This window comes from Nicotiana tabacum, chromosome 22 (genome assembly GCF_000715075.1).
Source record: "Nicotiana tabacum cultivar K326 chromosome 22, ASM71507v2, whole genome shotgun sequence".
NCBI lineage: Eukaryota > Viridiplantae > Streptophyta > Magnoliopsida > Solanales > Solanaceae > Nicotiana > Nicotiana tabacum.
In genome coordinates, this window is record NC_134101.1 from 59,330,189 (window position 1) to 59,343,552 (window position 13,364).

Below are 13,364 nucleotides of genomic sequence, written 5' to 3' on the forward strand. Positions count from 1 at the left end.
ATATATATTCTGTTAGATTTTTAGTTTGTACATTTAACAAACTGAATTAAATAGATTTTTAAGGTAAACATATAGTACGTGTAAGCGACAAAATTCCTCATCATGACCAGAAAAGAGAATACTTTTCCTTTCTAATAATGCAACATTACACACACACACACACACACACACACACACACACACACACACACACACACACACATATATATATATATATATATATATATATATATATATATATATATATATATATATATATATATATATATATATATATATATATATATTGCTGCGGCGTGCAGTTTATATGTAGGTCCAAGAGACTGCTTTCCATTGTCGATAGTGACAGCACTGTAAATAAATATCAAACACATTGAATTGATAGCCATACATACAAAAGTACTCATTCACACTGCTTTTAATTTATCTCTAGGTTAGAGAGGGAGAGAATCAAACAGTGTTAATAATAACTACAAAAGGAAAAGGTTAAGGGAATAATGTAATGGGCAGAGTAATGAGAAACTGAGAAGAAATGGTAGAGATAAAGGTAGCCATGCTTTTTTTGATCTCCTGAAAATCCGGTTTCATGATATCTTGTCGGTTAATTTTATTAAACCAGACCTCAACTGTTCTATGGACTAGTGTTAAAGCTTCAATTATGGCCATCTTATTTTTTTTTTAATTTAAAGAAAAAGAAACAACCAGTTTTGACGTAATTTGCAGTAATAAGGTACAAAGTAACTCCAAAAAAATCGTCATAATGATATTGACAAAGCATCTTTCGTCGCGTTCGCTTTCCATTTCAAATTGAAACTATAGAGACACATTATTATGGTTACATAAAATTATTGGATATATAAGGTATACGTAGAAATAGTGTAAAGTTTTGTATATTATTAGTAAAGTTATTAAAGCAGATTAATGGAGTATTAATTTTATCATGTCACAAATTAATGTTAATCATAAAATTTTACTAGTAATTGACTTGTACATGATTTGATATATATGTGAATATTTTCCATACCATTGAATGAAGTTTCAACTCCAAGTTATTTTTGGGTTAGCAATTCTTGATGCAACTTTCATTTGGAATCGCTTTCCATTTCAACTTTCATTATCTCCCTTTTCCTCCCCTACTCCATCCCGGTATAGTGGAACTTTTATAAAATAAAAACAAAGAGTAAAGATGTGACATTATAATCCCCAAGACAAAATACTACTTAAAATTTACGACAAAAACTTCAAAAATCTTCAAGAGCTGTAAGTATTCTTGGATTCCCGACATTCTTTCAGATGTCAGCAAGTATATAGTATATACTATAGAAAAAGCGAGATAATAGCATATGTTTCTGGACTTTAGTATTTAAATATTGGAAGAATGGCGTTACTCAGCACTCTGCAGCTTCTTTTGAATATCTTGATATTTCTTGCAGTCTTTTGCAATGTGCATATGACTTAAAAAGATCTATTTTATGAATTAGTTTTCCCTTGTAGGTATTGACTTATGGCCGAAAAATTTCAAATCATGCATTTGACCTAGACAACGGAGATAAAGTCTTTGAAGGTTGTGACGTGTCAACGTTATGACGTATCAACCTGACCCCAAAAGGTCGAGGTCTTATGAAGAAGGCACATTATCGTCGAGGTGGTTTAGCAGAAGACGAAGACGAGGCGAGCATCCGTCCTCGGCGCACAGTAACGACTAGTTTAAGGATTTAGATTCCCTAGAGAATATTCTAGCGAATATTCCTTTTTGTTGTACTATCTAGTATTTTTGACCCGTGTATCCTTATAAATAAAAAGAGATGTAGTTCTAGAAAGGGGATCGAACATTCTTGTAAAGAAGAACATTGACATTCTCCGTGAAGATTCTCTCTTTATTGAATATATACAAAGTTTACCTTTATACTTCTTTTCCTCTGTCTTTCTCTCCCGATCCAAGAAGAATTAGAATATTCAATCGCTTATCATCATCCATCATTGTCACAAAGTTCAGTGTAAAATCTTACCCTTGTTGGGTGAACATTATTCCATTTTTTACTTAAATGTCATTTATTGCTATTTTTTACTTTCTTAAGTCATTATTGCTCCATTATTAATATAAGACATTCTTATCTAACAACACACGTTTAATATTATTTATAAAAATACTAGATTTGCAACTTGGACATTAATATTGACTTGGATTAACCCTTTTCTCCATAAATCTGCTAATTGTATAAAAACCTAGAACGAAATTTTGGGTTATACATACAACATTAATTTGTACATATGAGTAAAGTTTCCCGGCATATAACTACTCCCAAAATACAAGTATACTCAAAAACCAAAGTATGCGAAGTAAAAAATAAACCAACTATGACGTAATATTGTCAATTCTACTTACTATAACTATTAGAGTTTAAAGAATTTTAGACTATCATTTCATCTTAAAAAAATATAGGCAATATTATTAAAAGAGAGATTAGTAAAACTACGAATAAGACAAAATAACTGATACTTGCAAATTAAAAATATACTGCTGATATAAAATAGAAAATCCTACTAACTATTATAGGATTCTCATTCAATAGTGAGCCACATATTTGTATGTCATTATCTACCCCCACCACTAATCCACAACCCCCGTCTCTATGTGAGACCAAAACCTCATGAATGAAGAAACTAAAGTCAGGAAAACAAAAAGTTCTTAAAAGACAAACCAAACCACTTTTCATAAATCAACCTTAAGTGGAGCTTTTCCCACATAAAAAGTCCAAATAAAAGGCCAATATAACCATCTAAGAGAAGGAACTCTTGAATTGAAGAGAGAGAGAGAGAGAGAGAGAGAGAGAGTTTATTAATTCTTTCTCTCCAAAATGGGGATTAGGAACAATTACTCCCATATTGTTCAAGACATGGATCTTTGCTTTCAAGCTCCAAACTTCATTGAGTGGTTAAAACCATCATCTAATTCTTCTTCTTCATCTCCCTCTCCTTCTTCTTCCTCTTCTTCTTTATCCACCATCACTCAACCACAACTGCTAATTCATCATGATCCAATAAATCCCATGACTTTCTTGAAACTTCCTCTCCTTTACAATCCACAAGAAGTTCAAAATATGAACATTAATCAAGCAATTCAATGTTTACCTCTTCTTAACAAATTAACCGATCCGAAAACGGAGAGGAAGGAGGAAGATATTGGGGAAAGAGAAAAGGAGTGTTGTGAAGTGAAGGAAGAAAAGATGGAGAAAGTTACAGTTTCTTTGCATATAGGGCTTCCTGCAGATAGTTGTGATGTTGAAACAAAGCCTTTTAGCTTCAAACAGGAAGAAGAAAATAGAGAGAAAAATAGCAGTAAAATTAAGGGTTGCAAATTCAACAGTGAGAGTAGGTTTTGGATACCAACACCAGCTCAAATTCTTGTTGGTCCCATGCAGTTTGCTTGTAATATATGTAACAAGGCCTTCAATAGGTACAACAACATGCAGGTTAGTCATGAACTTTTTCTTTCTTCTGAATTTTTGTTTGATTTCTCATCTCTCTTTTTTTTTTCCTTTCTGTAAAGGCAGATTTAAAATGAATTTTGTAAATTTAACTAAACTCATTACTTTCTAGTCGAATTGTACGTATACATAGGCACACATGAATAATAAGATTACGCTCATATTGAACTCAATATTGACTCTGGTTCTTCATTTCGTGTCTAATTTTCTTACTAATTGTTTTAATTAATCACAACTTCTATGATAAAAACAACAAACAATGAGATTACATATGCATGAGAAAGTTAATAACTTTTCTTTATTTTGGTTTTAGTATGCTGAATTAAGTGAAGATTATTTCAATCTTCACTTCATCCATGAGTTTTAACATCGGTATATTCTTAAATATATATTACCAACATTTCTCTGTGCTTAAATTTTATTCATCTTATTTCGGTTAATCAATATAAATAAATATCTGAAATACACTGCTGATAACTGCTTACTCGCGCAACAATCAGATTGATTTTTAATCATTTTCTTCTCCTTCTTCTTTAATATGTCCCTATAACTTCATTCCATTAATTATACCTTTTCATAATATCTCCAAGAAAATTGACATAGCTCATTTACAGTCCGCACCTTTTAATTTGTAACAAAAATACTAGACATTATAAACCATATGATTATTCATACTTCCTAGTCCGCCAAGTTTAATTTACATTAACGGTTAAATAGCAAATTGTATATAGTAAAGCTCTTGATCAAGGTGAAGCATTGGACATTGCTGTTATTTGATAGTAGGATTCAGTAGCACTTTTCCAAACTAAGGAACCTTTACACTAGTCGGAATTGTAACTTAAAAAAAAAAAACATAAGGAAAACCGATCAAGAAAATCAAAGGAAATGCATCTGCTGTCCCATATCTTTCTTCTTTTATCTATTCCCTGTTTATTTTGCATCATAATTATTTGAAACATAAGACAGACAACCGATTAGAACAAGTTAAATTACACTTTAGTGTAAAAAAATTATTTACATTGATCCAATGCGGAAATTAATGTATTATGTTTAGTGGGGGAGCCACCTTAATCTAAGGAGTGTCGATCGATACTAGGAAGATTACACTATGTAGTAACTAGATTAAAAATTTATTTTTATGTATATGTATTATATTTTGAATTCACTTAACTTTTTCATATGTTTACTTTTTATATTTTGGCAACAATTAGTAAAATTCCTAGCTCCGCTACTGATTATGTTTACAGATGCACATGTGGGGGCATGGTTCGGAATACAGGAAAGGACCGGAATCACTAAGAGGAACACAGCCAGCAGCAATGCTGAGGCTTCCTTGCTATTGCTGTGCTCAAGGCTGTAAGAACAACATCAACCATCCACGAGCAAAGCCATTGAAGGATTTTCGAACCCTTCAAACACACTACAAGAGGAAACATGGAACCAAAGCATTTAGTTGCAGGAAATGTGGGAAGACATTTGCAGTGAAAGGAGATTGGAGGACACATGAGAAGAATTGTGGCAAGCTTTGGTATTGCATTTGTGGATCTGATTTTAAGCATAAGAGGTCTCTTAAAGATCATATTAGGTCATTTGGTAATGGCCATTCTCCTCACCCTTCTCTTAATGGCTTTGAAGATGACAATTTTAATAAGGAGTGCACTAGTGATGATGAAGTTAATCTCACTAATTAAAGGAAATTATTCTTCAAGAGTAACCAAGAATTTCTCTTTGCTAATTCAATGAAATTCTTGACTACTCTTGGAGTTTACATGTTCCCTTCAAGCCCTTTTTTATTTTTATTTTTTTTGCGTTTTGGTATTTGGAAAAATGTGCAACCCTGGCAATTGGTCGGCAACAAAAAATTCTCAGGCATGGGAGGGGTTTGTTGAGAAGCATTAGCATGGTGGTGAGCATTATTAAGTACTACATATATAGAAGATTGGTTTTTTTTCTTCACTAATATAAATTAGTGTATTTGTAAGAATAAGGTTGATGAGCTAAGTCATGAAGCAGGTGAATTTTCTTCTTTGTTGAGCTACTAAGTTTCTTATTCCCTTGTGATGATGGGGAAAATTTATCAGCTTCATTGCTAACTTTTGTAATATTATTCCATAATGTAATGAGTTCCATTGTTTGTGTCTCCTTATATATCTTGTGCACAATTTTGGCTTTTCGTTTTACTATCTGTATAGATAGCTGCAAATACTTAATACTATCATGAGGTGGAATGACGGAAACCTTTATACAGGTAGAATCATGGGCAAAAATGCAGTGATATATTACGTAACTTTTAACGCAGCCGCAAGCAGTTGTTTCGAAAAACTCCTTTGAGTATATTGGGTTAGAGAAAGTATTTTCAGGCAATGTCGATGTGTCTATAACTGTATATTAGAAATTATTATATTTAAAGAAAAATTGAGAAGCGGTATCGACAGACACCCTTTACAGCGTTTCAGCAGCCCCCTACGTATCTCTAAAAAATTACATGTTTCTTTTTCCATCTTTGATGGTCTGATGATTTATGAGCATAATTAAATAGCTTAACAAAAGGAATTTTGTCGCATATTTATGCTTCCCTATTCTTGGTGAATCTGTAAGCTCAATAATTTCCAAAGCTCATATTTTCATTAGGAAAAAAGAGTGTAGGTCCTAAGGAAACAGCGGCAAGCAGCCTAACAGTCGCAATCCAAATCGAGCACATGAGTTTGAATTCTGATACAATTTTATTTGTATAAACTGATGATACTGTAAAAACAATTGCACAATTAATGTGATTTAATCTAACAGGTTTTCTTCATTATTTTTCACGTAACTAGCTTCAATTAGGATATATGACCTTATAGTGTAAAGATTCTTTTGCACTATTAGTGTATTGAAGTTAAACTAATTTTCATGTGTCGAATGCTCCATCAGTAATAGTTTTTCCTTGTTAACTATGTGAACTATAATAGATTTCTTAGAAGTTGCCAAGTGGGAACGGCTATTATCTTAGCAAAATATGAAGTCAGAAACTTTTGCCTGCATATCAGAGTTTGGGGTAGTACCAAGTTCCCAACATGTATATCGGCTGGTATCATTTCCCCTAGTGTGTGCTTATTTTTCCTACTTTTTTTCTGAACATTCACACCTTAGTTGGAGAAGTTGAACAAGATTATATACATTTTCCTTGTCCAATTTGGGGGGTCTCAATTACTAAAGAAATATATCCTCTTTTTTGTGTACTTTTTACCCTACGTTAGGGGTTGAATCATATCAGCTTTTGGACCATAGCTTTTTGTAAGAGCATGATTACCCTATAAAGAGACTTATTACTATACAGTATTTGCATAGTAGACTTTGATTCTGAATATTACCCTTAGTGGATTTTGCCATCCAAATTATATCAAATGTAATAATATGTTGAATCGCAAAATGGAATAATTAAATAGATGGGGTTCAAAATGGGAAGATTTTCTCTTGGGGTGGGCTTGACTAGATCTGATATATGAAACAAAACTAAATATAAAAAGTTCTTTTTTTTTTTTTGGTTCTCTTTTTCTCTAAATTTGAAAGTAATGGTCAAGAAGAAGGGGTTCTCCACTACGTCTTGTCGGAAGAAAAAAAGAGGGAAAAAAAGAAGAAGGTTTCCATTTCTCTAGTTTTCTTGGCTCCAGCTTACTGGATATTTGGTTTGCATTTTTGTATACCTGCTACTGGAATTATGTCATTTCCTTAAATTTAAACATGATTTGGTTGACTCTACTTTTCTTTTAGAGACAAGACAGTAATATTCTAAATCACATCCAATATGTTTTGAAGCCCATGAGAGATAAAAGTTTATCTCATATTTGAAAGAAAATTTTAACTCCTGTACCAAAGGTTTACCTCCTTATTATTATAAATAAAAGTTCTTTTAAAATATTATTTTCTATAGCTATCTTTTATTTTTTATAGCAAAATATGTATTTATGGTATACACTACCGTTAAGACATTAAATATGTTGTCTAATATTTTTCTCTCTAGTTATTTTCTCCCAAAATTACCGCACAGTATATCTAATTTCTCTCTCCACGATCTCTCTCTCACATCATGTTTGTCTTTCCCATTGTTGAACCACGATTCTCCCCATTGTCTTCCCCAAGCTTTATAGTTCTCTCACAGCGCATTGTCTCTCTCAATTTTCAACTTTTTTTTCTCCAAAAAGTTATGGTAAGTGTTAAAATTTTTGGATTTTTGGCCAGTTAAAGCTTCTTCTTTTTCTCTGCAATAGTTTTTTTAAAAGAATATTCACCATTGTTAGGTTTTCTGTAAAATATTTTAAATTTCCTCTTCAATGGCTGATTCAACAACTCTGAAGAGGTTTACCCGAGGTATACCTGCAGGCATATAAATTTTATTAAAATTAAATTCATAAAATAATTTGGATTATATTTTATAGTTCAAGATATATTGGTCCAAATAGATATTATGGGTTAATATAATTGGATTAATTATATAAATCCAATATATATGGATTAAATAAATAAGTCTTAATCCATTGGGCTAAACCGCTAAAGTGATGAGCCCACTTCATTAGGCCCAAGATGTCATCTTCAAAGAAGCTCAGTTTGGTGCCACACGTGAAATGACGTGGCACGTCAAGTCAAATGGAAGAGCCAATAGGATCATGCTACGTGTCAAAATGACAAGGCATGCCAAGTCACATTAAAAGACTAATGAAACAGCGCCACGTGTGCAAGTGACATGTTCTGGCCAATCAAATGCGGTCATGTCACACTTCAATTTGATTGGTCGGAAAGAGTTTGTTCTTATCACAACTTCTCCCTTCCACAAATATAAATAGGGGTCTTTATAACCCAGAAAAAGACCAGAAGTTATAACAAGAAGCAAGAGAGAGCTCGTGGATCAAACACTGCGAATTCCTCCACAAGTTTCAAGCTCCAAGCAATCAAGTTCAAGTTCAAGAAATCAAGTTCAAGTTTAAGAATGAAGAACAAATCAAGTTTAAGCTCAAGAACGAAGAACAAATCAAAGTCAAGTTCAAGCAACCAAGCTAAAGCTCAAGAACAAGATCATCGTTCGTAGCGACAACTACATATTCAAGATCAAGCTCAAAAGCCCTTGAATTTATTCATTATTGAAAAGAAGAATCAGAGGATTCATAGAGGTTGTACACTCAAATTACTTAAAATCAAATACTACGATTGTTGCAATATTTTTCAGTCTCGATTATTTTCCTGATGCCAACTTATTGTCTACAAATTATGGCACACCCAGTGGGACAATCTCTACCTCTCATCTCAACTTTTCAATCATCAAAGTTCAAGAACATTGAAATGGATTCAAAGAAAATCAACTCCAGTTCAACTTCCACCAAGGCTGCTAATTCCAAGTTCTATGCTGATGTGGAAAGCATCCTCGATGTTACCTTTGGAAGCTTTGGACCAGTTACGAGGAGCAAAGCAAGCTCGTTAGGACAACAAGCACCCCAAGTATCGTCTGCATCAACCCCTGTTTTCGGATCTTCATCCTCAAAAGGAGCAAGATCTTTCACAAACGCATCTGAAGGAGGAAGCGATGTTGCTGAAAAGATCAAGAAAACTCTTGCTCTGCTTGACCTCTCCGGATCCAAGCACTCTGCTATGAAGGAAGATGATGATGCTTCAAGTGATGGATCCTCCCCACTTACACCACATAGCGTGAGCTAATCAAGGATCAATCTGTGTGAAAATCCATGCTACTCTCCATCGTCCACGACAATCATGCAAGCCATGGTGACAAACACTTCATTTGTGGAGGAGCAGTTGGCAAACTTGACGAAAGCAATCGCTGGCTTGACCGAGTGCATGCAAAATTAAGATTCTAGAATCGACAAGCTAATAGATAAGGTGGGAATCTTGATGGAAGAAGAATCCACCCATGCACCTGGCAAACTCCCAGAAGTTCAAGAGATTGATCCTCCCCCACAACAAGTTGCATCCACTAAGGAAATTCCAGTCTCTTCGGAAGGGATGATTCAAATCAATCAACTAAAGGAGTTCATTGAAGGGACTATAAAAAACAAGTATGAAGTTGCTGCTAAGTCCTCCCTTACATACGTAAAGCCGTACACTGCAAGGATCGATATGTTGAAGATGCTTGCTGGCTATCAACCTCCAAAGTTTCAACAGTTTGATGGTAAAGGCAATCCAAAGCAACATGTGGTGCACTTCGTTGAGACATGAAACAACGCTGGGACTTATAGAGATTACCTTGTCAAACAGTTTGTCCGCTCGCTAAAAGGAAATGCTTTTGATTGGTATACAGACCTCGAGGCGGGATCTATTGATAGCTGGGATCAATTAGAGCAAGAGTTTCTCAATAGCTTTTATAGCACAAGGCGCATTGTGAGCATGGTGGAACTCACAAATACTCACCAACAAAAGGGTAAACCAGTCATTGACTTTATCAATCATTGGAGGAATGCAAGCCTCAAATGTAAAGACATGCTTAGTGAAGCTTCTGGCATAGAGATGTACATCCAAGGCATGCATTGGGGATTGCGCTACATCTTGCAAGGTATCAAGCCTAGCACATTTGAAGAACTTGCAACTCGTGCCCATGACATGGAATTGAGCATGGCCTCTGCTGGAAATGAAAGGCTGCCCATCTATGAATCTCGCAAAGGGAACAACAAGCAAGAAGTCAGGAAGTGGGGCAAGTTTGTACCCAAGTCTGAAAGCAAAGAAGCTATGAATGTCAACACATCACTTGTAAAGTTCACGATGAAAGTGAGCAAGAAGCAGAGTATGAAATCCACTTCTTTTCAAGATAAGCCAAGTGAAAAGTTGACTCTAAAAGAAATGCAAGAGAAAGAGTACCTATTTCTGGATTCTGATGTGCCAGCTATTTTTGAAGAACTCCTCGAGTTAAATCTCATTGAGCTTTCGGAGATGAAGCGACCAAATAAAGCTTGGAAAACAAATGACACGAATTACTGCAAATACCATCGACTTGTGAGCCACCCTATGGAGAAGTGCTTTGTCTTCAAGGATAAAGTTATGGACTTGGCTCACGAAAAGAAGATCGTGCTTGAGGATGAGAAAGCAAGCACAAACCAAGTCTCTATCACCTTTGGCTCATTCAGTCCGGATGAATTATGTGGTTTTAAAGAAAGTAAAGATGAAGAACTACTGGAGAATGACAAAGTTGAAGTCAATCAATCTAATGATGATGAAGGTTGGACGTTGGTGACTCGTCGTAGGCACCACAAAAGAAGCCCACGAAAAGAATCAATAGAACAACCAAAAAGGAAAATAATTATGAAAAGACCCAGGAGATGGAATCCAGTTAAGCATTTGAAGAAAGCAAAAGTGGAGGTGCACCATCCTCAAAAGCCATGACATCCAGTGACCTTGGAGGATTTCTTGCCATGCTGGTTTCGTATGAAGATTTCCCGCGATAGTATTGAGGCCTCTTGTTGCAATGCTGATAAAGGGGAAGAAAAGAGTGATGACCTACCGTTGGCACCATCTCCAGAAAAGCTCATCGATTCTATCCATCAAGAAGTTAACACGTGCGAGAAAAAAGTTACGTTCACAAATGACGACCTTCTACTAGGTGACACTCTTCATAAACACCCGTTGTACCTGGTTGGCTATATGCGTGATGAAAGGGTAAATCGAATTTTGGTTGATGGAGGATCCTCAGTGAACATCTTGCTAATTCGCATTGTGAAAGAACTTGGTATTCCCATAAACGAACTCTCTGAAAGTCATGTGATGATCCAAGGATTCAACCAAGGGGGGCAAAGAGCCATATATGCGATCAGGTTGGGAATCACCATTGAAGATATGCAATCAAGTGCATGGATGCATGTGATCGATGCAAAGACTTCATACAACGTCTTGCTCGGAAGGCCTTGGATACATGAGAATAAAGTGGTTCCATCTACCTACCATCAATGTTTGAAGTACTACGAGGGTGAAGTCAAGAAGAAGATAGTTGTTGATGATGAGCCATTCACCGAGGCCGAGTCACACTTCGCCGATGCAAAGTTCTACTTGAAGAACCACATTGTGAAGGAGCTAAAAGCTGATGATGGCATGAAAAGCAAGAATGACGAGCCCACAACTAAAAGAGCTGAGGTGATTGTTGGTAGAGCCAAAGCTGTTACTGAGGAGGTACAACCCAATGCGAATAAATCTCATAGAGGGGATATTGCGTCTTATGGCAAGAAAGTAAGTCATGCACTCCAATATATCCCTAAAAGAAAGAAAGATGAAGGCGAATCATCGAATCTCCAAACTAACATGCTAAAGGAGTTAACTCTTCCGGTAAAACGAATTGAGGCAGTAAAGTTGTCCTCAAAGCCGCTTGTAGGGTTTGTAGCCCAAAATCATTTGCAGTATGTGGCACTCCCTACAAAGCGAACAGATGAAGGTTTTGATCCTAATGCTTATAGGTTATTTGCAAATGCTGGATACAATCCCAATGAGCCGTCAAAGTTAGGGAAGCTCCCATCAGAAGATGCAACGAGGCAACCACGTGAAGGTTTGGGATACAAGCAACCGTCACCAGTGCACATCTCCATAAGAAGGACGAGCAGCAATTATATCACTGAAGAAGACGAATCTGCCGCTTCTAACAAGCCTTCGGTCTTTGATCAACTTGGAAAATCAACTGTGAGAACTTCTGTATTTGAGAGATTGGGTCCGTTAAAGAATGGAATAAGTTCCATAGAAATTATCGAAATACAAAAATATCCATTTTACCCAAAATTCAGAAGATCTCTAAAGATTTCCAAAGTTTGGTTCCTTCTAGAATGAGGCGACAAACAAAACTTGTGGTTTCATGCAAAGAAGTACTGAAGGTAAAGCCATATACTGTGGTCTACACTAAGGAACGTGACGAAGATGAAGAAAGTGTGGGTTCTTTGTATCATATTATTGTACAAGGCGAGAATGATGTTCCATCTTCAATTGAGGATAATGCAGAATTGGAGGATGTTTTACCGTGTTATCACATATCCTTCAACGATGGGGACACTCAAGAAGATGAAGATGCGGAAGATGCTCCACCTAAACTTGAAGAAGGAGTGAAGACTACAATTGATGCCTTAAAAGAAGTTAACCTTGGCACCGATGAAGAACCAAGACCCACCTACCTAAGTGCTCTACTAGAAGTTGATGAAGAAAGCACTTATATTGAGTTACTGAAAGAGCTGAGGGATGTCTTTGCTTGGAGCTACAAAGAGATGCCTGGCTTGGACCCGAAAGTAGCAGTCCATCACCTTGTCACCAAGAATGGTGCTCACCCTGTTAAACAAGCCCAAAGGCGCTTTAGGCCGGACCTGGTTCCCTTGATTAAAACCGAAGTTAACAAACTCATCGAAGCTGGCTTTATTCGTAAAGTTAAATACCCAACATGGGTTTCAAGTATTGTCCCTGTAAGGAAGAAAAATGGCCAGATTCGAGTGTGTGTTGACTTCAGGGATCTCAACAATACATGTCCCAAAGAAGAATTCCCGCTTCCTATTCTAGAGCTGGTGATTTATGCTACTACCGGGTATGAGGCAATGTCGTTTATGGATGGTTCGTCAGGCTATAACCAAATTTTCATGGCACCAAATGATGAAGAGCTTACTACATTCCGCACCCCCAAAGGTATTTATTGCTACAAGGTAATGCCTTTTGGCTTGAAGAACGCTAGTTCTACTTATCAAAGGGATATACAGAATATTTTTGATGACCTTCTCCACAAAAATGTCGAATGCTATGTGGACGACTTGGTGGTAAAATCAAGAAAGAGGGGCGACCACTTGAAAGACTTGAGAATGGTGTTTGAGTTGCTCTGGAGGTACCAACTTAGGATGAATCCATTGAAATGCGCCTTTGGGGTTACTTCCGAAAAGTTCC

At 35.9% G+C, this 13,364-nt stretch overlaps 1 protein-coding gene across 1 annotated transcript; it reads left to right on the forward strand.

The window, feature by feature from the left end:
- Positions 1-2,768: 2,768 nt before the first annotated feature.
- Positions 2,769-5,631, forward strand: LOC107787897 (zinc finger protein WIP3). The gene is made up of 2 exons (XM_016609512.2): positions 2,769-3,473; positions 4,736-5,631. The coding sequence occupies exons 1-2, from the start codon at positions 2,859-2,861 to the stop codon at positions 5,177-5,179; spliced, it is 1,059 nt and encodes a 352-aa protein (XP_016464998.1). The 5' UTR covers positions 2,769-2,858; the 3' UTR covers positions 5,180-5,631.
- The last annotated feature ends 7,733 nt before the right edge of the window (positions 5,632-13,364 follow it).